Source organism: Anopheles coustani, chromosome 3, assembly GCF_943734705.1.
Source record: "Anopheles coustani chromosome 3, idAnoCousDA_361_x.2, whole genome shotgun sequence".
NCBI lineage: Eukaryota > Metazoa > Arthropoda > Insecta > Diptera > Culicidae > Anopheles > Anopheles coustani.
Genome location: NC_071288.1, coordinates 60,886,921 through 60,909,939, shown reverse-complemented (window position 1 = coordinate 60,909,939; position 23,019 = coordinate 60,886,921). Strand labels below are relative to the sequence as shown.

The following is a 23,019-nucleotide window of genomic DNA, read 5'->3' as shown; positions in this document are numbered from 1 at the left end:
AGTTTGCATCATCGTGTCAACATCAACCAATTGTGTAAAGCAGCAGCATCATGACCGGCCGTGGAAAAGGAGGCAAGGGACTGGGCAAAGGAGGTGCCAAGCGTCATCGCAAAGTGCTGCGTGATAACATCCAGGGAATCACGAAACCGGCCATCCGCCGTCTGGCTCGCCGTGGCGGTGTGAAGCGTATTTCCGGCCTGATCTACGAAGAAACTCGCGGTGTGCTGAAAGTGTTCCTCGAGAACGTGATCCGTGATGCCGTGACGTACACCGAGCACGCCAAGCGCAAGACCGTCACCGCCATGGACGTCGTGTACGCCCTGAAACGCCAGGGACGCACCCTGTACGGTTTCGGAGGTTAAGCTGCGCGAACAGCCCCCTTGTGTTACAAAAAAAATCGGTCCTTTTCAGGACCACCAAAACTGTTCCAGAAAGATATATTTCCTGCTCATTCGTATCAAACTAAGCTTTTGTGGCTCTCCCGACGCTCCGGCACATTTGCCGCCAAGAACGGCAGAAAAAAAAAAAACAAAAGAAATGCGACTTGACTACTCCTCTCCTTCTCTTACCCCATTCCCCATGCCCGAAACGATATCCGATGGAATACACAGCGAGTGGTACGGTGTACCGCGCGTAGTGGTAGTGGTGGTAGTGGTGATGCGCGATACACTACCGACGGTTCTGATTCTCGGATATGTGACCGATTCGTTTTTTTAACACGACGACCCACTGAGAGTTCGTAGAAAGGCGCCGGTCTACCACACGGGGCTCGGTGTGGCATACGGGGAAAAGAACGCTTTGGTCGTTTACATTGTTAAATTCCCTACCTGTAGAGCGCGTAGCGTTGGCCGTTTCTAACGCGATGATCAAAACCCATCACTTTTCATGGCCACGGGTAGAAATGAGCGGAAAAAGCTACATACCTGATATGAAGCAAAATGGTTTGCCCCGTTTAACCTACCAAACTTGCGATGTTACTTCACACATTGAGACACATTGCTTGAGTTAATTTTAAACATTTCTTTCGTTGTTCTCCAGCCACACTGTGAAATTACGTCCATTTTACCATTTTACTGCTGAAACTGCACTGAAACCAACTGCCATGGGCACTGAATGTAGTGAAATAAACCTTTATCACACGATTTTGTCGCCCTGAAAAGGACGGTTTTTGTGACGGTGAGATCTTCGGCGGGGTTTGTGAGCGCGACACGGTGCCGCGCGGCGGGGTGAGCACGAGAGAGCACGCCTTATGCCTTCTTTTCCGTCTTCTTCGGCAACAGCACGGCCTGAATGTTGGGCAGCACACCACCTTGGGCGATGGTCACACCGGAAAGCAGCTTGTTCAACTCTTCGTCGTTACGGATGGCCAGCTGCAGATGGCGCGGGATGATGCGCGTCTTCTTGTTGTCACGGGCGGCGTTACCGGCCAACTCGAGCACTTCCGCGGCCAGATACTCCATCACGGCCGCCAGATACACCGGTGCGCCGGCACCGACGCGCTCGGCATAGTTACCCTTGCGCAGCAGACGATGAATACGGCCGACCGGGAACTGCAGACCGGCACGATTCGAGCGGGACTTTGCCTTTCCCTTCACTTTACCACCCTTGCCGCGTCCAGACATTTTCGATTGTTTAACGAGAGGGATACGTGGTGCTCACTCGAAGAGGTTCTCTTCCGAACTATGCCGAAACGAACCTGAAACCGGGTTTATATAAACGTCGAGGTGTAGCGAAGCCAGCCAGCGAACTCGCCCGACGCTGAATAAAAGCCGAAGTGAGGGTCGAAAAACGCGTTAAAATTGAAGTGACGCTCAACGAGGAAACACGTTTCACGCACGTTAAACAATCGCAATGGCACCGAAAACCAGCGGAAAGGCAGCGAAGAAGTCTGGCAAGGCCCAGAAAAATATCTCCAAGTCGGACAAGAAGAAGAAGCGCAAGACCCGCAAGGAAAGCTACGCCATCTACATCTACAAGGTGCTGAAGCAAGTCCATCCGGACACTGGCATCTCGTCGAAGGCGATGAGCATCATGAACAGCTGAACGACATCTTCGAGCGCATCGCCGCCGAAGCGTCCCGCCTGGCGCACTACAACAAGCGTTCGACGATCACGTCACGCGAAATCCAGACCGCCGTCCGTCTGCTGCTTCCTGGTGAGCTGGCCAAGCACGCCGTGTCCGAGGGCACGAAGGCCGTCACCAAGTACACCAGCTCGAAGTAAGCTGGTTCGTCCGTGGTCGTCACAAACCACACCAACTCGTCGCATAACAACGGTCCTTTTCAGGACCACAAAATGTTTTCCAAACAAGAATCATTTCATTTCATTCCATTCCGTTCATCGAAGAGAAAGAAACCGACGAAGATCGAAAAATAATAATGTGTTTGTGTTGTGCGTTGAAGAAACAGAACAAAAAAAAAGTGTGCCGAACCGTTTTCTAGTTTAACATCACCACTTCGTTGTGTTTTGGCGCACACATAGCCGCGCGTTACACAAGCGCGCGTAAATGAATAGAATGAACATTTTAAACAGTGGTTTTAAGAAAAAACCTAACGGTTACTAACATTTAAAGCACTCCGTTATGGTTTCTATGGTTATGGCACAGCCAAAGGCAAAGCAATATGTCATTTTTTTTCTCGTCCAATACATATATGTTCAACTTGGTTCAATATGGAACAGATTCTCTTTAACAACTCGTTAAACCCACCGCATGTAATTGCTCACTAACTTAAAATCGCCGCCTACGGATGGGGTTGCCTGGTGGTTTGTAAACGTTAGCATATGTATTATGTTATGGTTTGTGTCACGGCTAGGTTATGGCTGGCATGTTTGATTGCATTTCTATCGTCATATGTTGGGTTTTGTTTTTATTTATCATCATCATCATCATCATAGATTATTATATTATATATAATATATATATATATATATATATAAGTTTATATTATGTGGTTTGTATTGTGTTGATTGCATCTCATACCTCTGATATGTATCAGCCAGGGGTTCACCATTTATCATCATCATCTTCTTCTTCATCATCATCATCATCATAGATATATATATTATATATATATATATCGATATAGCGTGCACCACGGGACGTGTACGACGGGACGGGTACGAAATAATCCTTCTTTCGGTAACGGGTTGGTGGTCCTGAAAAGGACCGTTTGGGTTTGGTTGAAAACGAAACGAACCGTTGTGTCACTTAGGCACGTTCACCACGGATACGGCGAGCAAGCTGGATGTCTTTCGGCATGATGGTGACGCGCTTCGCATGGATGGCACACAGATTCGTGTCCTCGAACAGACCGACCAAATACGCTTCACTCGCTTCCTGCAGCGCCATCACGGCCGAGCTCTGGAAACGCAGATCCGTCTTGAAGTCCTGTGCGATTTCACGCACCAATCGCTGGAAGGGCAACTTGCGGATCAGCAGCTCGGTCGACTTCTGGTAGCGACGGATTTCACGCAGAGCCACCGTTCCCGGCCGGTAGCGATGCGGCTTCTTCACTCCTCCGGTAGCCGGAGCACTCTTGCGGGCCGCCTTGGTGGCCAGCTGCTTGCGCGGTGCCTTTCCTCCGGTGGACTTACGGGCAGTTTGCTTGGTACGTGCCATCGTAGTTGATGTTGTTGATGCTGTTGACGTTGATCGGGTTCGACACGGGTCTGTTCACTTGTGGTGGTAATACAAAACTGGGCCGAACCGCGCCGTGAAACCGCGTTTATATAGTTTCGGGTCCCTCTTCGGGTGCTCACGATCGGGCAGGTCGGGTCAATAAAAACCGTGTTTCAGTGCCGAACCATCGTAGTTCGCCGAAACCGTTCGTTCAGTTTGCATCGTGTCAACATCAACCAATTGTGTAAAGCAGCAGCATCATGACCGGCCGTGGAAAAGGAGGCAAGGGACTGGGCAAAGGAGGTGCCAAGCGTCATCGCAAAGTGCTGCGTGATAACATCCAGGGAATCACGAAACCGGCCATCCGCCGTCTGGCTCGCCGTGGCGGTGTGAAGCGTATTTCCGGCCTGATCTACGAAGAAACTCGCGGTGTGCTGAAAGTGTTCCTCGAGAACGTGATCCGTGATGCCGTGACGTACACCGAGCACGCCAAGCGCAAGACCGTCACCGCCATGGACGTCGTGTACGCCCTGAAACGCCAGGGACGCACCCTGTACGGTTTCGGAGGTTAAGCTGCGCGAACAGCCCCCTTGTGTTACAAAAAAAATCGGTCCTTTTCAGGACCACCAAAACTGTTCCAGAAAGATATATTTCCTGCTCATTCGTATCAAACTAAGCTTTTGTGGCTCTCCCGACGCTCCGGCACATTTGCCGCCAAGAACGGCAGAAAAAAAAAAAACAAAAGAAATGCGACTTGACTACTCCTCTCCTTCTCTTACCCCATTCCCCATGCCCGAAACGATATCCGATGGAATACACAGCGAGTGGTACGGTGTACCGCGCGTAGTGGTAGTGGTGGTAGTGGTGATGCGCGATACACTACCGACGGTTCTGATTCTCGGATATGTGACCGATTCGTTTTTTTAACACGACGACCCACTGAGAGTTCGTAGAAAGGCGCCGGTCTACCACACGGGGCTCGGTGTGGCATACGGGGAAAAGAACGCTTTGGTCGTTTACATTGTTAAATTCCCTACCTGTAGAGCGCGTAGCGTTGGCCGTTTCTAACGCGATGATCAAAACCCATCACTTTTCATGGCCACGGGTAGAAATGAGCGGAAAAAGCTACATACCTGATATGAAGCAAAATGGTTTGCCCCGTTTAACCTACCAAACTTGCGATGTTACTTCACACATTGAGACACATTGCTTGAGTTAATTTTAAACATTTCTTTCGTTGTTCTCCAGCCACACTGTGAAATTACGTCCATTTTACCATTTTACTGCTGAAACTGCACTGAAACCAACTGCCATGGGCACTGAATGTAGTGAAATAAACCTTTATCACACGATTTTGTCGCCCTGAAAAGGACGGTTTTTGTGACGGTGAGATCTTCGGCGGGGTTTGTGAGCGCGACACGGTGCCGCGCGGCGGGGTGAGCACGAGAGAGCACGCCTTATGCCTTCTTTTCCGTCTTCTTCGGCAACAGCACGGCCTGAATGTTGGGCAGCACACCACCTTGGGCGATGGTCACACCGGAAAGCAGCTTGTTCAACTCTTCGTCGTTACGGATGGCCAGCTGCAGATGGCGCGGGATGATGCGCGTCTTCTTGTTGTCACGGGCGGCGTTACCGGCCAACTCGAGCACTTCCGCGGCCAGATACTCCATCACGGCCGCCAGATACACCGGTGCGCCGGCACCGACGCGCTCGGCATAGTTACCCTTGCGCAGCAGACGATGAATACGGCCGACCGGGAACTGCAGACCGGCACGATTCGAGCGGGACTTTGCCTTTCCCTTCACTTTACCACCCTTGCCGCGTCCAGACATTTTCGATTGTTTAACGAGAGGGATACGTGGTGCTCACTCGAAGAGGTTCTCTTCCGAACTATGCCGAAACGAACCTGAAACCGGGTTTATATAAACGTCGAGGTGTAGCGAAGCCAGCCAGCGAACTCGCCCGACGCTGAATAAAAGCCGAAGTGAGGGTCGAAAAACGCGTTAAAATTGAAGTGACGCTCAACGAGGAAACACGTTTCACGCACGTTAAACAATCGCAATGGCACCGAAAACCAGCGGAAAGGCAGCGAAGAAGTCTGGCAAGGCCCAGAAAAATATCTCCAAGTCGGACAAGAAGAAGAAGCGCAAGACCCGCAAGGAAAGCTACGCCATCTACATCTACAAGGTGCTGAAGCAAGTCCATCCGGACACTGGCATCTCGTCGAAGGCGATGAGCATCATGAACAGCTTCGTGAACGACATCTTCGAGCGCATCGCCGCCGAAGCGTCCCGCCTGGCGCACTACAACAAGCGTTCGACGATCACGTCACGCGAAATCCAGACCGCCGTCCGTCTGCTGCTTCCTGGTGAGCTGGCCAAGCACGCCGTGTCCGAGGGCACGAAGGCCGTCACCAAGTACACCAGCTCGAAGTAAGCTGGTTCGTCCGTGGTCGTCACAAACCACACCAACTCGTCGCATAACAACGGTCCTTTTCAGGACCACAAAATGTTTTCCAAACAAGAATCATTTCATTTCATTCCATTCCGTTCATCGAAGAGAAAGAAACCGACGAAGATCGAAAAATAATAATGTGTTTGTGTTGTGCGTTGAAGAAACAGAACAAAAAAAAAGTGTGCCGAACCGTTTTCTAGTTTAACATCACCACTTCGTTGTGTTTTGGCGCACACATAGCCGCGCGTTACACAAGCGCGCGTAAATGAATAGAATGAACATTTTAAACAGTGGTTTTAAGAAAAAACCTAACGGTTACTAACATTTAAAGCACTCCGTTATGGTTTCTATGGTTATGGCACAGCCAAAGGCAAAGCAATATGTCATTTTTTTTCTCGTCCAATACATATATGTTCAACTTGGTTCAATATGGAACAGATTCTCTTTAACAACTCGTTAAACCCACCGCATGTAATTGCTCACTAACTTAAAATCGCCGCCTACGGATGGGGTTGCCTGGTGGTTTGTAAACGTTAGCATATGTATTATGTTATGGTTTGTGTCACGGCTAGGTTATGGCTGGCATGTTTGATTGCATTTCTATCGTCATATGTTGGGTTTTGTTTTTATTTATCATCATCATCATCATCATAGATTATTATATTATATATAATATATATATATATATATATAAGTTTATATTATGTGGTTTGTATTGTGTTGATTGCATCTCATACCTCTGATATGTATCAGCCAGGGGTTCACCATTTATCATCATCATCTTCTTCTTCATCATCATCATCATCATAGATATATATATTATATATATATATATCGATATAGCGTGCACCACGGGACGTGTACGACGGGACGGGTACGAAATAATCCTTCTTTCGGTAACGGGTTGGTGGTCCTGAAAAGGACCGTTTGGGTTTGGTTGAAAACGAAACGAACCGTTGTGTCACTTAGGCACGTTCACCACGGATACGGCGAGCAAGCTGGATGTCTTTCGGCATGATGGTGACGCGCTTCGCATGGATGGCACACAGATTCGTGTCCTCGAACAGACCGACCAAATACGCTTCACTCGCTTCCTGCAGCGCCATCACGGCCGAGCTCTGGAAACGCAGATCCGTCTTGAAGTCCTGTGCGATTTCACGCACCAATCGCTGGAAGGGCAACTTGCGGATCAGCAGCTCGGTCGACTTCTGGTAGCGACGGATTTCACGCAGAGCCACCGTTCCCGGCCGGTAGCGATGCGGCTTCTTCACTCCTCCGGTAGCCGGAGCACTCTTGCGGGCCGCCTTGGTGGCCAGCTGCTTGCGCGGTGCCTTTCCTCCGGTGGACTTACGGGCAGTTTGCTTGGTACGTGCCATCGTAGTTGATGTTGTTGATGCTGTTGACGTTGATCGGGTTCGACACGGGTCTGTTCACTTGTGGTGGTAATACAAAACTGGGCCGAACCGCGCCGTGAAACCGCGTTTATATAGTTTCGGGTCCCTCTTCGGGTGCTCACGATCGGGCAGGTCGGGTCAATAAAAACCGTGTTTCAGTGCCGAACCATCGTAGTTCGCCGAAACCGTTCGTTCAGTTTGCATCGTGTCAACATCAACCAATTGTGTAAAGCAGCAGCATCATGACCGGCCGTGGAAAAGGAGGCAAGGGACTGGGCAAAGGAGGTGCCAAGCGTCATCGCAAAGTGCTGCGTGATAACATCCAGGGAATCACGAAACCGGCCATCCGCCGTCTGGCTCGCCGTGGCGGTGTGAAGCGTATTTCCGGCCTGATCTACGAAGAAACTCGCGGTGTGCTGAAAGTGTTCCTCGAGAACGTGATCCGTGATGCCGTGACGTACACCGAGCACGCCAAGCGCAAGACCGTCACCGCCATGGACGTCGTGTACGCCCTGAAACGCCAGGGACGCACCCTGTACGGTTTCGGAGGTTAAGCTGCGCGAACAGCCCCCTTGTGTTACAAAAAAAATCGGTCCTTTTCAGGACCACCAAAACTGTTCCAGAAAGATATATTTCCTGCTCATTCGTATCAAACTAAGCTTTTGTGGCTCTCCCGACGCTCCGGCACATTTGCCGCCAAGAACGGCAGAAAAAAAAAAAACAAAAGAAATGCGACTTGACTACTCCTCTCCTTCTCTTACCCCATTCCCCATGCCCGAAACGATATCCGATGGAATACACAGCGAGTGGTACGGTGTACCGCGCGTAGTGGTAGTGGTGGTAGTGGTGATGCGCGATACACTACCGACGGTTCTGATTCTCGGATATGTGACCGATTCGTTTTTTTAACACGACGACCCACTGAGAGTTCGTAGAAAGGCGCCGGTCTACCACACGGGGCTCGGTGTGGCATACGGGGAAAAGAACGCTTTGGTCGTTTACATTGTTAAATTCCCTACCTGTAGAGCGCGTAGCGTTGGCCGTTTCTAATGCGATGATCAAAACCCATCACTTTTCATGGCCACCACCACCAACGAATGTGTTCGGGTAGAAATGAGCGAAAAAAGCTACATACCTGATAGGAAGCAAAATGGTTTGCCCCGTTTAACCTACCAAACTTGCGATGTTACTTCACACATTGAGACACATTGCTTGAGTTAATTTTAAACATTTCTTTCGTTGTTCTCCAGCCACACTGTGAAATTACGTCCATTTAACCATTTAACTACTGAAACTGCACTGAAATCAACTGCTGGGCGGGTGAATGTAGTGAAATAAACCTTTATCACACGATTTTGTCGCCCTGAAAAGGACGGTTTTTGTGACGGTGAGATCTTCGGCGGGGTTTGTGAGCGCGACACGGTGCCGCGCGGCGGGGTGAGCACGAGAGAGCACGCCTTATGCCTTCTTTTCCGTCTTCTTCGGCAACAGCACGGCCTGAATGTTGGGCAGCACACCACCTTGGGCGATGGTCACACCGGAAAGCAGCTTGTTCAACTCTTCGTCGTTGCGGATGGCCAGCTGCAGATGGCGCGGGATGATGCGCGTCTTCTTGTTGTCACGGGCGGCGTTACCGGCCAACTCGAGCACTTCCGCGGCCAGATACTCCATCACGGCCGCCAGATACACCGGTGCGCCGGCACCGACGCGCTCGGCATAGTTACCCTTGCGCAGCAGACGATGAATACGGCCGACCGGGAACTGCAGACCGGCACGATTCGAGCGGGACTTTGCCTTTCCCTTCACTTTACCACCCTTGCCGCGTCCAGACATTTTCGATTGTTTAACGAGAGGGATACGTGGTGCTCACTCGAAGAGGTTCTCTTCCGAACTATGCCGAAACGAACCTGAAACCGGGTTTATATAAACGTCGGGGTGTAGCGAAGCCAGCCAGCGAACTCGCCCGACGCTGAATAAAAGCCGAAGTGAAGGTCGAAAATCGCGTTAAAATTGAAGTGACGCTCAACGAGGAAACACGTTTCACGCACGTTAAACAATCGCAATGGCACCGAAAACCAGCGGAAAGGCAGCGAAGAAGTCTGGCAAGGCCCAGAAAAATATCTCCAAGTCGGACAAGAAGAAGAAGCGCAAGACCCGCAAGGAAAGCTACGCCATCTACATCTACAAGGTGCTGAAGCAAGTCCATCCGGACACTGGCATCTCGTCGAAGGCGATGAGCATCATGAACAGCTTCGTGAACGACATCTTCGAGCGCATCGCCGCCGAAGCGTCCCGGCTGGCGCACTACAACAAGCGTTCGACGATCACGTCACGCGAAATCCAGACCGCCGTCCGTCTGCTGCTTCCTGGTGAGCTGGCCAAGCACGCCGTGTCCGAGGGCACGAAGGCCGTCACCAAGTACACCAGCTCGAAGTAAGCTGGTTCGTCCGTGGTCGTCACAAACCACACCAACTCGTCGCATAACAACGGTCCTTTTCAGGACCACAAAATGTTTTCCAAACAAGAATCATTTCATTCCATTCCATTCCGTTCATCGAAGAGAAAGAAAGAAAGAAACCGACGAAGATCGAAAAATAATAATGTGTTTGTGTTGTGCGTTGAAGAAACAGAACAAAAAGTGTGCCGAACCGTGTTCTAGTTCTAACATCACCACTTCGTTGTGTTTTGGCGCACACATAGCCGCGCGTAACACAAGCGCGCGTAAATGAATTGAATGAACATTTTAAACAGTGGTTTTAAGAAAAAACCTAACGGTTACTAACATTTAAAGCATTCCGTTATGGTTTCTATGGTTATGGCACAGCCAAAGGCAAAGCAATGTGTCATTTTTTTTTTCGTCCAATACATATATGTTCAACTTGGTTCAATATGGAACAGATTCTCTTTAACAACTCGTTAAACCCACCGCATGTAATTGCTCACTAACTTAAAATCACCGAAAACGGATGGGGTTGCCTGGTGGTTTGTAGACGTTAGCATATGTATTATGTTATGGTTTGTGTCACGGCTAGGTTATGGTTGGCATGTTTGATTGCATTTCTATCGTCATATGTTGGGTTTTGTTTTTATTTATCATCATCATCATAGATTATTATATTATATATAATAATATATATAAGTTTATATTATGTGGTTTGTATTGTGTTGATTGCATCTCATACCTCTGATATGTCTCAGTCAGGGGTTCACCATTTATCATCATCATCTTCTTCTTCATCATCATCATCATCATAGATATATATATATATATATATTATATATATATCGATATAGCGTGCACCACGGGACGTGTACGACGGGACGGGTACGAAATAATCCTTCTTTCGGTAACGGGTTGGTGGTCCTGAAAAGGACCGTTTGGGTTTGGTTGAAAACGAAACGAACCGTTGTCACTTAAGCACGTTCACCACGGATACGGCGAGCAAGCTGGATGTCTTTCGGCATGATGGTGACGCGCTTCGCGTGGATGGCACACAGATTCGTGTCCTCGAACAGACCGACCAAATACGCTTCACTCGCTTCCTGCAGCGCCATCACGGCCGAGCTCTGGAAACGCAGATCCGTCTTGAAATCCTGTGCGATTTCACGCACCAATCGCTGGAAGGGCAACTTGCGGATCAGCAGCTCGGTCGACTTTTGGTAGCGACGGATTTCACGCAGAGCCACCGTTCCCGGCCGGTAGCGATGCGGCTTCTTCACTCCTCCGGTGGCCGGAGCACTCTTGCGAGCCGCCTTGGTGGCCAGCTGCTTGCGCGGCGCCTTTCCTCCGGTGGACTTACGGGCAGTTTGCTTGGTACGTGCCATCGTAGTTGATGTTGTTGATGCTGTTGACGTTGATCGGGTTCGACACGGGTCTGTTCACTTGTGGTGGTAATACAAAACTGGGCCGAACCGCGCCGTGAAACCGCGTTTATATAGTTTCGGGTCCCTCTTCGGGTGCTCACGATCGGGCAGGTCGGGTCAATAAAAACCGTGTTTCAGTGCCGAACCATCGTAGTTCGCCGAAACCGTTCGTTCAGTTTGCATCGTGTCAACAACAACCAATTGTGTAAAGCAGCATCATCATGACCGGCCGCGGAAAAGGAGGCAAGGGACTGGGCAAAGGAGGTGCCAAGCGTCATCGCAAAGTGCTGCGTGATAACATCCAGGGAATCACGAAACCGGCCATCCGCCGTCTGGCTCGCCGTGGCGGTGTGAAGCGTATTTCCGGCCTGATCTACGAAGAAACTCGCGGTGTGCTGAAAGTGTTCCTCGAGAACGTGATCCGTGATGCCGTGACGTACACCGAGCACGCCAAGCGCAAGACCGTCACCGCCATGGACGTCGTGTACGCCCTGAAACGCCAGGGACGCACCCTGTACGGTTTCGGAGGCTAAGCTGCGCGAACAGCCCCCTTGTGTTACTAAAAAATCGGTCCTTTTCAGGACCACCAAAACTGTTCCGGAAAGATATATTTCCTGCTCATTCGTATCAAACTAAGCTTTTGTGGCTCTCCTGACGACCCGGCACATTTGCCGCCAAAAACGCCAGAGAAAACAAAAAAAAATGCGACTCGACTACTCCTCTCCTTCTTACCCCATTCCCCATGCCCGAAACGATATCCGATGGAATCCACAGCGAGTGGTACGGTGTACCGCGCGTAGTGGTGGTGATGCGCGATACACTACCGACGGTTCTGATTCTCGGATATGTGACCGATTCGTTTTTTAACACGACGACCCACTGAGAGTTCGTAGAAAGGCGCCGGTCTACCTCACGGGGCTCGGTGTGGCATACGGGGAAAAGAACGCTTTGGTCGTTTACATTGTTAAATTCCCTACCTGTAGAGCGCGTAGCGTTGGCCGTTTCTAATGCGATGATCAAAACCCATCACTTTTCATGGCCACCACCACCAACGAATGTGTTCGGGTAGAAATGAGCGAAAAAAGCTACATACCTGATAGGAAGCAAAATGGTTTGCCCCGTTTAACCTACCAAACTTGCGATGTTACTTCACACATTGAGACACATTGCTTGAGTTAATTTTAAACATTTCTTTCGTTGTTCTCCAGCCACACTGTGAAATTACGTCCATTTAACCATTTAACTACTGAAACTGCACTGAAATCAACTGCTGGGCGGGTGAATGTAGTGAAATAAACCTTTATCACACGATTTTGTCGCCCTGAAAAGGACGGTTTTTGTGACGGTGAGATCTTCGGCGGGGTTTGTGAGCGCGACACGGTGCCGCGCGGCGGGGTGAGCACGAGAGAGCACGCCTTATGCCTTCTTTTCCGTCTTCTTCGGCAACAGCACGGCCTGAATGTTGGGCAGCACACCACCTTGGGCGATGGTCACACCGGAAAGCAGCTTGTTCAACTCTTCGTCGTTGCGGATGGCCAGCTGCAGATGGCGCGGGATGATGCGCGTCTTCTTGTTGTCACGGGCGGCGTTACCGGCCAACTCGAGCACTTCCGCGGCCAGATACTCCATCACGGCCGCCAGATACACCGGTGCGCCGGCACCGACGCGCTCGGCATAGTTACCCTTGCGCAGCAGACGATGAATACGGCCGACCGGGAACTGCAGACCGGCACGATTCGAGCGGGACTTTGCCTTTCCCTTCACTTTACCACCCTTGCCGCGTCCAGACATTTTCGATTGTTTAACGAGAGGGATACGTGGTGCTCACTCGAAGAGGTTCTCTTCCGAACTATGCCGAAACGAACCTGAAACCGGGTTTATATAAACGTCGGGGTGTAGCGAAGCCAGCCAGCGAACTCGCCCGACGCTGAATAAAAGCCGAAGTGAAGGTCGAAAATCGCGTTAAAATTGAAGTGACGCTCAACGAGGAAACACGTTTCACGCACGTTAAACAATCGCAATGGCACCGAAAACCAGCGGAAAGGCAGCGAAGAAGTCTGGCAAGGCCCAGAAAAATATCTCCAAGTCGGACAAGAAGAAGAAGCGCAAGACCCGCAAGGAAAGCTACGCCATCTACATCTACAAGGTGCTGAAGCAAGTCCATCCGGACACTGGCATCTCGTCGAAGGCGATGAGCATCATGAACAGCTTCGTGAACGACATCTTCGAGCGCATCGCCGCCGAAGCGTCCCGGCTGGCGCACTACAACAAGCGTTCGACGATCACGTCACGCGAAATCCAGACCGCCGTCCGTCTGCTGCTTCCTGGTGAGCTGGCCAAGCACGCCGTGTCCGAGGGCACGAAGGCCGTCACCAAGTACACCAGCTCGAAGTAAGCTGGTTCGTCCGTGGTCGTCACAAACCACACCAACTCGTCGCATAACAACGGTCCTTTTCAGGACCACAAAATGTTTTCCAAACAAGAATCATTTCATTCCATTCCATTCCGTTCATCGAAGAGAAAGAAAGAAAGAAACCGACGAAGATCGAAAAATAATAATGTGTTTGTGTTGTGCGTTGAAGAAACAGAACAAAAAGTGTGCCGAACCGTGTTCTAGTTCTAACATCACCACTTCGTTGTGTTTTGGCGCACACATAGCCGCGCGTAACACAAGCGCGCGTAAATGAATTGAATGAACATTTTAAACAGTGGTTTTAAGAAAAAACCTAACGGTTACTAACATTTAAAGCATTCCGTTATGGTTTCTATGGTTATGGCACAGCCAAAGGCAAAGCAATGTGTCATTTTTTTTTTCGTCCAATACATATATGTTCAACTTGGTTCAATATGGAACAGATTCTCTTTAACAACTCGTTAAACCCACCGCATGTAATTGCTCACTAACTTAAAATCGCCGAAAACGGATGGGGTTGCCTGGTGGTTTGTAGACGTTAGCATATGTATTATGTTATGGTTTGTGTCACGGCTAGGTTATGGTTGGCATGTTTGATTGCATTTCTATCGTCATATGTTGGGTTTTGTTTTTATTTATCATCATCATCATAGATTATTATATTATATATAATAATATATATAAGTTTATATTATGTGGTTTGTATTGTGTTGATTGCATCTCATACCTCTGATATGTCTCAGTCAGGGGTTCACCATTTATCATCATCATCTTCTTCTTCATCATCATCATCATCATAGATATATATATTATATATATATATATCGATATAGCGTGCACCACGGGACGTGTACGACGGGACGGGTACGAAATAATCCTTCTTTCGGTAACGGGTTGGTGGTCCTGAAAAGGACCGTTTGGGTTTGGTTGAAAACGAAACGAACCGTTGTCACTTAAGCACGTTCACCACGGATACGGCGAGCAAGCTGGATGTCTTTCGGCATGATGGTGACGCGCTTCGCGTGGATGGCACACAGATTCGTGTCCTCGAACAGACCGACCAAATACGCTTCACTCGCTTCCTGCAGCGCCATCACGGCCGAGCTCTGGAAACGCAGATCCGTCTTGAAATCCTGTGCGATTTCACGCACCAATCGCTGGAAGGGCAACTTGCGGATCAGCAGCTCGGTCGACTTTTGGTAGCGACGGATTTCACGCAGAGCCACCGTTCCCGGCCGGTAGCGATGCGGCTTCTTCACTCCTCCGGTGGCCGGAGCACTCTTGCGAGCCGCCTTGGTGGCCAGCTGCTTGCGCGGCGCCTTTCCTCCGGTGGACTTACGGGCAGTTTGCTTGGTACGTGCCATCGTAGTTGATGTTGTTGATGCTGTTGACGTTGATCGGGTTCGACACGGGTCTGTTCACTTGTGGTGGTAATACAAAACTGGGCCGAACCGCGCCGTGAAACCGCGTTTATATAGTTTCGGGTCCCTCTTCGGGTGCTCACGATCGGGCAGGTCGGGTCAATAAAAACCGTGTTTCAGTGCCGAACCATCGTAGTTCGCCGAAACCGTTCGTTCAGTTTGCATCGTGTCAACAACAACCAATTGTGTAAAGCAGCATCATCATGACCGGCCGTGGAAAAGGAGGCAAGGGACTGGGCAAAGGAGGTGCCAAGCGTCATCGCAAAGTGCTGCGTGATAACATCCAGGGAATCACGAAACCGGCCATCCGCCGTCTGGCTCGCCGTGGCGGTGTGAAGCGTATTTCCGGCCTGATCTACGAAGAAACTCGCGGTGTGCTGAAAGTGTTCCTCGAGAACGTGATCCGTGATGCCGTGACGTACACCGAGCACGCCAAGCGCAAGACCGTCACCGCCATGGACGTCGTGTACGCCCTGAAACGCCAGGGACGCACCCTGTACGGTTTCGGAGGTTAAGCTGCGCGAACAGCCCCCTTGTGTTACAAAAAAAATCGGTCCTTTTCAGGACCACCAAAACTGTTCCAGAAAGATATATTTCCTGCTCATTCGTATCAAACTAAGCTTTTGTGGCTCTCCCGACGCTCCGGCACATTTGCCGCCAAGAACGGCAGAAAAAAAAAAAACAAAAGAAATGCGACTTGACTACTCCTCTCCTTCTCTTACCCCATTCCCCATGCCCGAAACGATATCCGATGGAATACACAGCGAGTGGTACGGTGTACCGCGCGTAGTGGTAGTGGTGGTAGTGGTGATGCGCGATACACTACCGACGGTTCTGATTCTCGGATATGTGACCGATTCGTTTTTTTAACACGACGACCCACTGAGAGTTCGTAGAAAGGCGCCGGTCTACCACACGGGGCTCGGTGTGGCATACGGGGAAAAGAACGCTTTGGTCGTTTACATTGTTAAATTCCCTACCTGTAGAGCGCGTAGCGTTGGCCGTTTCTAACGCGATGATCAAAACCCATCACTTTTCATGGCCACGGGTAGAAATGAGCGGAAAAAGCTACATACCTGATATGAAGCAAAATGGTTTGCCCCGTTTAACCTACCAAACTTGCGATGTTACTTCACACATTGAGACACATTGCTTGAGTTAATTTTAAACATTTCTTTCGTTGTTCTCCAGCCACACTGTGAAATTACGTCCATTTTACCATTTTACTGCTGAAACTGCACTGAAACCAACTGCCATGGGCACTGAATGTAGTGAAATAAACCTTTATCACACGATTTTGTCGCCCTGAAAAGGACGGTTTTTGTGACGGTGAGATCTTCGGCGGGGTTTGTGAGCGCGACACGGTGCCGCGCGGCGGGGTGAGCACGAGAGAGCACGCCTTATGCCTTCTTTTCCGTCTTCTTCGGCAACAGCACGGCCTGAATGTTGGGCAGCACACCACCTTGGGCGATGGTCACACCGGAAAGCAGCTTGTTCAACTCTTCGTCGTTACGGATGGCCAGCTGCAGATGGCGCGGGATGATGCGCGTCTTCTTGTTGTCACGGGCGGCGTTACCGGCCAACTCGAGCACTTCCGCGGCCAGATACTCCATCACGGCCGCCAGATACACCGGTGCGCCGGCACCGACGCGCTCGGCATAGTTACCCTTGCGCAGCAGACGATGAATACGGCCGACCGGGAACTGCAGACCGGCACGATTCGAGCGGGACTTTGCCTTTCCCTTCACTTTACCACCCTTGCCGCGTCCAGACATTTTCGATTGTTTAACGAGAGGGATACGTGGTGCTCACTCGAAGAGGTTCTCTTCCGAACTATGCCGAAACGAACCTGAAACCGGGTTTATATAAACGTCGAGGTGTAGCGAAGCCAGCCAGCGAACTCGCCCGACGCTGAATAAAAGCCGAAGTGAGGGTCGAAAAACGCGTTAAAATTGAAGTGACGCTCAACGAGGAAACACGTTTCACGCACGTTAAACAATCGCAATGGCACCGAAAACCAGCGGAAAGGCAGCGAAGAAGTCTGGCAAGGCCCAGAAAAATATCTCCAAGTCGGACAAGAAGAAGAAGCGCAAGACCCGCAAGGAAAGCTACGCCATCTACATCTACAAGGTGCTGAAGCAAGTCCATCCGGACACTGGCATCTCGTCGAAGGCGATGAGCATCATGAACAGCTTCGTGAACGACATCTTCGAGCGCATCGCCGCCGAAGCGTCCCGCCTGGCGCACTACAACAAGCGTTCGACGATCACGTCACGCGAAATCCAGACCGCCGTCCGTCTGCTGCTTCCTGGTGAGCTGGCCAAGCACGCCGTGTCCGAGGGCACGAAGGCCGTCACCAAGTACACCAGCTCGAAGTAAGCTGGTTCGTCCGTGGTCGTCACAAACCACACCAACTCGTCGCATAACAACGGTCCTTTTCAGGACCACAAAATGTTTTCCAAACAAGAATCATTTCATTTCATTCCATTCCGTTCATCGAAGAGAAAGAAACCGACGAAGATCGAAAAATAATAATGTGTTTGTGTTGTGCGTTGAAGAAACAGAACAAAAAAAAAGTGTGCCGAACCGTTTTCTAGTTTAACATCACCACTTCGTTGTGTTTTGGCGCACACATAGCCGCGCGTTACACAAGCGCGCGTAAATGAATAGAATGAACATTTTAAACAGTGGTTTTAAGAAAAAACCTAACGGTTACTAACATTTAAAGCACTCCGTTATGGTTTCTATGGTTATGGCACAGCCAAAGGCAAAGCAATATGTCATTTTTTTTCTCGTCCAATACATATATGTTCAACTTGGTTCAATATGGAACAGATTCTCTTTAACAACTCGTTAAACCCACCGCATGTAATTGCTCACTAACTTAAAATCGCCGCCTACGGATGGGGTTGCCTGGTGGTTTGTAAACGTTAGCATATGTATTATGTTATGGTTTGTGTCACGGCTAGGTTATGGCTGGCATGTTTGATTGCATTTCTATCGTCATATGTTGGGTTTTGTTTTTATTTATCATCATCATCATCATCATAGATTATTATATTATATATAATATATATATATATATATATAAGTTTATATTATGTGGTTTGTATTGTGTTGATTGCATCTCATACCTCTGATATGTATCAGCCAGGGGTTCACCATTTATCATCATCATCTTCTTCTTCATCATCATCATCATCATAGATATATATATTATATATATATATATCGATATAGCGTGCACCACGGGACGTGTACGACGGGACGGGTACGAAATAATCCTTCTTTCGGTAACGGGTTGGTGGTCCTGAAAAGGACCGTTTGGGTTTGGTTGAAAACGAAACGAACCGTTGTGTCACTTAGGCACGTTCACCACGGATACGGCGAGCAAGCTGGATGTCTTTCGGCATGATGGTGACGCGCTTCGCATGGATGGCACACAGATTCGTGTCCTCGAACAGACCGACCAAATACGCTTCACTCGCTTCCTGCAGCGCCATCACGGCCGAGCTCTGGAAACGCAGATCCGTCTTGAAGTCCTGTGCGATTTCACGCACCAATCGCTGGAAGGGCAACTTGCGGATCAGCAGCTCGGTCGACTTCTGGTAGCGACGGATTTCACGCAGAGCCACCGTTCCCGGCCGGTAGCGATGCGGCTTCTTCACTCCTCCGGTAGCCGGAGCACTCTTGCGGGCCGCCTTGGTGGCCAGCTGCTTGCGCGGTGCCTTTCCTCCGGTGGACTTACGGGCAGTTTGCTTGGTACGTGCCATCGTAGTTGATGTTGTTGATGCTGTTGACGTTGATCGGGTTCGACACGGGTCTGTTCACTTGTGGTGGTAATACAAAACTGGGCCGAACCGCGCCGTGAAACCGCGTTTATATAGTTTCGGGTCCCTCTTCGGGTGCTCACGATCGGGCAGGTCGGGTCAATAAAAACCGTGTTTCAGTGCCGAACCATCGTAGTTCGCCGAAACCGTTCGTTCAGTTTGCATCGTGTCAACATCAACCAATTGTGTAAAGCAGCAGCATCATGACCGGCCGTGGAAAAGGAGGCAAGGGACTGGGCAAAGGAGGTGCCAAGCGTCATCGCAAAGTGCTGCGTGATAACATCCAGGGAATCACGAAACCGGCCATCCGCCGTCTGGCTCGCCGTGGCGGTGTGAAGCGTATTTCCGGCCTGATCTACGAAGAAACTCGCGGTGTGCTGAAAGTGTTCCTCGAGAACGTGATCCGTGATGCCGTGACGTACACCGAGCACGCCAAGCGCAAGACCGTCACCGCCATGGACGTCGTGTACGCCCTGAAACGCCAGGGACGCACCCTGTACGGTTTCGGAGGTTAAGCTGCGCGAACAGCCCCCTTGTGTTACAAAAAAAATCGGTCCTTTTCAGGACCACCAAAACTGTTCCAGAAAGATATATTTCCTGCTCATTCGTATCAAACTAAGCTTTTGTGGCTCTCCCGACGCTCCGGCACATTTGCCGCCAAGAACGGCAGAAAAAAAAAAAACAAAAGAAATGCGACTTGACTACTCCTCTCCTTCTCTTACCCCATTCCCCATGCCCGAAACGATATCCGATGGAATACACAGCGAGTGGTACGGTGTACCGCGCGTAGTGGTAGTGGTGGTAGTGGTGATGCGCGATACACTACCGACGGTTCTGATTCTCGGATATGTGACCGATTCGTTTTTTTAACACGACGACCCACTGAGAGTTCGTAGAAAGGCGCCGGTCTACCACACGGGGCTCGGTGTGGCATACGGGGAAAAGAACGCTTTGGTCGTTTACATTGTTAAATTCCCTACCTGTAGAGCGCGTAGCGTTGGCCGTTTCTAATGCGATGATCAAAACCCATCACTTTTCATGGCCACCACCACCAACGAATGTGTTCGGGTAGAAATGAGCGAAAAAAGCTACATACCTGATAGGAAGCAAAATGGTTTGCCCCGTTTAACCTACCAAACTTGCGATGTTACTTCACACATTGAGACACATTGCTTGAGTTAATTTTAAACATTTCTTTCGTTGTTCTCCAGCCACACTGTGAAATTACGTCCATTTAACCATTTAACTACTGAAACTGCACTGAAATCAACTGCTGGGCGGGTGAATGTAGTGAAATAAACCTTTATCACACGATTTTGTCGCCCTGAAAAGGACGGTTTTTGTGACGGTGAGATCTTCGGCGGGGTTTGTGAGCGCGACACGGTGCCGCGCGGCGGGGTGAGCACGAGAGAGCACGCCTTATGCCTTCTTTTCCGTCTTCTTCGGCAACAGCACGGCCTGAATGTTGGGCAGCACACCACCTTGGGCGATGGTCACACCGGAAAGCAGCTTGTTCAACTCTTCGTCGTTACGGATGGCCAGCTGCAGATGGCGCGGGATGATGCGCGTCTTCTTGTTGTCACGGGCGGCGTTACCGGCCAACTCGAGCACTTCCGCGGCCAGATACTCCATCACGGCCGCCAGATACACCGGTGCGCCGGCACCGACGCGCTCGGCATAGTTACCCTTGCGCAGCAGACGATGAATACGGCCGACCGGGAACTGCAGACCGGCACGATTCGAGCGGGACTTTGCCTTTCCCTTCACTTTACCACCCTTGCCGCGTCCAGACATTTTCGATTGTTTAACGAGAGGGATACGTGGTGCTCACTCGAAGAGGTTCTCTTCCGAACTATGCCGAAACGAACCTGAAACCGGGTTTATATAAACGTCGGGGTGTAGCGAAGCCAGCCAGCGAACTCGCCCGACGCTGAATAAAAGCCGAAGTGAAGGTCGAAAATCGCGTTAAAATTGAAGTGACGCTCAACGAGGAAACACGTTTCACGCACGTTAAACAATCGCAATGGCACCGAAAACCAGCGGAAAGGCAGCGAAGAAGTCTGGCAAGGCCCAGAAAAATATCTCCAAGTCGGACAAGAAGAAGAAGCGCAAGACCCGCAAGGAAAGCTACGCCATCTACATCTACAAGGTGCTGAAGCAAGTCCATCCGGACACTGGCATCTCGTCGAAGGCGATGAGCATCATGAACAGCTTCGTGAACGACATCTTCGAGCGCATCGCCGCCGAAGCGTCCCGGCTGGCGCACTACAACAAGCGTTCGACGATCACGTCACGCGAAATCCAGACCGCCGTCCGTCTGCTGCTTCCTGGTGAGCTGGCCAAGCACGCCGTGTCCGAGGGCACGAAGGCCGTCACCAAGTACACCAGCTCGAAGTAAGCTGGTTCGTCCGTGGTCGTCACAAACCACACCAACTCGTCGCATAACAACGGTCCTTTTCAGGACCACAAAATGTTTTCCAAACAAGAATCATTTCATTCCATTCCATTCCGTTCATCGAAGAGAAAGAAAGAAAGAAACCGACGAAGATCGAAAAATAATAATGTGTTTGTGTTGTGCGTTGAAGAAACAGAACAAAAAGTGTGCCGAACCGTGTTCTAGTTCTAACATCACCACTTCGTTGTGTTTTGGCGCACACATAGCCGCGCGTAACACAAGCGCGCGTAAATGAATTGAATGAACATTTTAAACAGTGGTTTTAAGAAAAAACCTAACGGTTACTAACATTTAAAGCATTCCGTTATGGTTTCTATGGTTATGGCACAGCCAAAGGCAAAGCAATGTGTCATTTTTTTTTTCGTCCAATACATATATGTTCAACTTGGTTCAATATGGAACAGATTCTCTTTAACAACTCGTTAAACCCACCGCATGTAATTGCTCACTAACTTAAAATCGCCGAAAACGGATGGGGTTGCCTGGTGGTTTGTAGACGTTAGCATATGTATTATGTTATGGTTTGTGTCACGGCTAGGTTATGGTTGGCATGTTTGATTGCATTTCTATCGTCATATGTTGGGTTTTGTTTTTATTTATCATCATCATCATAGATTATTATATTATATATAATAATATATATAAGTTTATATTATGTGGTTTGTATTGTGTTGATTGCATCTCATACCTCTGATATGTCTCAGTCAGGGGTTCACCATTTATCATCATCATCTTCTTCTTCATCATCATCATCATCATAGATATATATATATATATATATTATATATATATCGATATAGCGTGCACCACGGGACGTGTACGACGGGACGGGTACGAAATAATCCTTCTTTCGGTAACGGGTTGGTGGTCCTGAAAAGGACCGTTTGGGTTTGGTTGAAAACGAAACGAACCGTTGTGTCACTTAGGCACGTTCACCACGGATACGGCGAGCAAGCTGGATGTCTTTCGGCATGATGGTGACGCGCTTCGCATGGATGGCACACAGATTCGTGTCCTCGAACAGACCGACCAAATACGCTTCACTCGCTTCCTGCAGCGCCATCACGGCCGAGCTCTGGAAACGCAGATCCGTCTTGAAGTCCTGTGCGATTTCACGCACCAATCGCTGGAAGGGCAACTTGCGGATCAGCAGCTCGGTCGACTTCTGGTAGCGACGGATTTCACGCAGAGCCACCGTTCCCGGCCGGTAGCGATGCGGCTTCTTCACTCCTCCGGTAGCCGGAGCACTCTTGCGGGCCGCCTTGGTGGCCAGCTGCTTGCGCGGTGCCTTTCCTCCGGTGGACTTACGGGCAGTTTGCTTGGTACGTGCCATCGTAGTTGATGTTGTTGATGCTGTTGACGTTGATCGGGTTCGACACGGGTCTGTTCACTTGTGGTGGTAATACAAAACTGGGCCGAACCGCGCCGTGAAACCGCGTTTATATAGTTTCGGGTCCCTCTTCGGGTGCTCACGATCGGGCAGGTCGGGTCAATAAAAACCGTGTTTCAGTGCCGAACCATCGTAGTTCGCCGAAACCGTTCGTTCAGTTTGCATCGTGTCAACATCAAC

General features: G+C 49.9%; 17 protein-coding genes across 17 annotated transcripts; 9 read left to right on the top strand and 8 right to left on the bottom strand.

Annotated features, from left to right (window-relative positions):
* The first annotated feature begins 35 nt into the window (after window positions 1-35).
* LOC131260189 (histone H4) lies at window positions 36-362 on the top strand. Its single transcript, XM_058261865.1, has one exon. It carries the CDS (start codon window positions 51-53, stop codon window positions 360-362), a length of 312 nt encoding a protein of 103 aa, XP_058117848.1. The 5' UTR covers window positions 36-50.
* An 885-nt stretch (window positions 363-1,247) lies between these two features.
* Window positions 1,248-1,625, bottom strand: LOC131260187 (histone H2A). Its single transcript, XM_058261862.1, has one exon. The coding sequence runs from the start codon at window positions 1,620-1,622 to the stop codon at window positions 1,248-1,250; it is 375 nt and encodes a 124-aa protein (XP_058117845.1). The 5' UTR covers window positions 1,623-1,625.
* Window positions 1,626-1,851: 226 nt separating this feature from the next.
* Window positions 1,852-2,222, top strand: LOC131264307 (histone H2B-like). The gene is made up of 2 exons (XM_058266599.1): window positions 1,852-1,977; window positions 2,040-2,222. Exons 1-2 carry the CDS (start codon window positions 1,852-1,854, stop codon window positions 2,220-2,222), a joined length of 309 nt encoding a protein of 102 aa, XP_058122582.1.
* Window positions 2,223-3,207: 985 nt separating this feature from the next.
* LOC131264300 (uncharacterized) lies at window positions 3,208-7,448 on the bottom strand. Its single transcript, XM_058266587.1, has 4 exons — window positions 7,044-7,448; window positions 5,082-5,432; window positions 3,884-4,169; window positions 3,208-3,638 (listed from the first exon to the last, which is right to left on the bottom strand). Exons 1-4 carry the CDS (start codon window positions 7,446-7,448, stop codon window positions 3,208-3,210), a joined length of 1,473 nt encoding a protein of 490 aa, XP_058122570.1.
* Window positions 5,076-5,453, bottom strand: LOC131260188 (histone H2A). Its single transcript, XM_058261864.1, has one exon. The coding sequence runs from the start codon at window positions 5,448-5,450 to the stop codon at window positions 5,076-5,078; it is 375 nt and encodes a 124-aa protein (XP_058117847.1). The 5' UTR covers window positions 5,451-5,453.
* LOC131260186 (histone H2B) lies at window positions 5,680-6,054 on the top strand. Its single transcript, XM_058261861.1, has one exon. It carries the CDS (start codon window positions 5,680-5,682, stop codon window positions 6,052-6,054), a length of 375 nt encoding a protein of 124 aa, XP_058117844.1.
* Window positions 7,449-7,693: 245 nt separating the features above from the next.
* LOC131260084 (histone H4) lies at window positions 7,694-8,020 on the top strand. Its single transcript, XM_058261745.1, has one exon. The coding sequence runs from the start codon at window positions 7,709-7,711 to the stop codon at window positions 8,018-8,020; it is 312 nt and encodes a 103-aa protein (XP_058117728.1). The 5' UTR covers window positions 7,694-7,708.
* A 904-nt stretch (window positions 8,021-8,924) lies between these two features.
* LOC131260082 (histone H2A) lies at window positions 8,925-9,302 on the bottom strand. Its single transcript, XM_058261743.1, has one exon. The coding sequence runs from the start codon at window positions 9,297-9,299 to the stop codon at window positions 8,925-8,927; it is 375 nt and encodes a 124-aa protein (XP_058117726.1). The 5' UTR covers window positions 9,300-9,302.
* A 226-nt stretch (window positions 9,303-9,528) lies between these two features.
* On the top strand, window positions 9,529-9,903 carry LOC131260080 (histone H2B). The gene has a single exon (XM_058261741.1). It carries the CDS (start codon window positions 9,529-9,531, stop codon window positions 9,901-9,903), a length of 375 nt encoding a protein of 124 aa, XP_058117724.1.
* Window positions 9,904-12,746: 2,843 nt separating this feature from the next.
* Window positions 12,747-13,124, bottom strand: LOC131260083 (histone H2A). The gene has a single exon (XM_058261744.1). The coding sequence runs from the start codon at window positions 13,119-13,121 to the stop codon at window positions 12,747-12,749; it is 375 nt and encodes a 124-aa protein (XP_058117727.1). The 5' UTR covers window positions 13,122-13,124.
* A 226-nt stretch (window positions 13,125-13,350) lies between these two features.
* Window positions 13,351-13,725, top strand: LOC131260081 (histone H2B). Its single transcript, XM_058261742.1, has one exon. The coding sequence runs from the start codon at window positions 13,351-13,353 to the stop codon at window positions 13,723-13,725; it is 375 nt and encodes a 124-aa protein (XP_058117725.1).
* A 1,642-nt stretch (window positions 13,726-15,367) lies between these two features.
* LOC131259970 (histone H4) lies at window positions 15,368-15,679 on the top strand. The gene has a single exon (XM_058261589.1). The coding sequence runs from the start codon at window positions 15,368-15,370 to the stop codon at window positions 15,677-15,679; it is 312 nt and encodes a 103-aa protein (XP_058117572.1).
* An 885-nt stretch (window positions 15,680-16,564) lies between these two features.
* On the bottom strand, window positions 16,565-16,942 carry LOC131259971 (histone H2A). The gene has a single exon (XM_058261590.1). The coding sequence runs from the start codon at window positions 16,937-16,939 to the stop codon at window positions 16,565-16,567; it is 375 nt and encodes a 124-aa protein (XP_058117573.1). The 5' UTR covers window positions 16,940-16,942.
* A 226-nt stretch (window positions 16,943-17,168) lies between these two features.
* LOC131259968 (histone H2B) lies at window positions 17,169-17,543 on the top strand. The gene has a single exon (XM_058261588.1). The coding sequence runs from the start codon at window positions 17,169-17,171 to the stop codon at window positions 17,541-17,543; it is 375 nt and encodes a 124-aa protein (XP_058117571.1).
* Window positions 17,544-18,526: 983 nt separating this feature from the next.
* On the bottom strand, window positions 18,527-22,782 carry LOC131264290 (uncharacterized). Its single transcript, XM_058266575.1, has 4 exons — window positions 22,378-22,782; window positions 20,420-20,770; window positions 19,203-19,488; window positions 18,527-18,957 (listed from the first exon to the last, which is right to left on the bottom strand). Exons 1-4 carry the CDS (start codon window positions 22,780-22,782, stop codon window positions 18,527-18,529), a joined length of 1,473 nt encoding a protein of 490 aa, XP_058122558.1.
* LOC131259972 (histone H2A) lies at window positions 20,414-20,791 on the bottom strand. Its single transcript, XM_058261591.1, has one exon. It carries the CDS (start codon window positions 20,786-20,788, stop codon window positions 20,414-20,416), a length of 375 nt encoding a protein of 124 aa, XP_058117574.1. The 5' UTR covers window positions 20,789-20,791.
* Window positions 21,018-21,392, top strand: LOC131259967 (histone H2B). The gene has a single exon (XM_058261587.1). It carries the CDS (start codon window positions 21,018-21,020, stop codon window positions 21,390-21,392), a length of 375 nt encoding a protein of 124 aa, XP_058117570.1.
* Window positions 22,783-23,019: the final 237 nt, after the last annotated feature.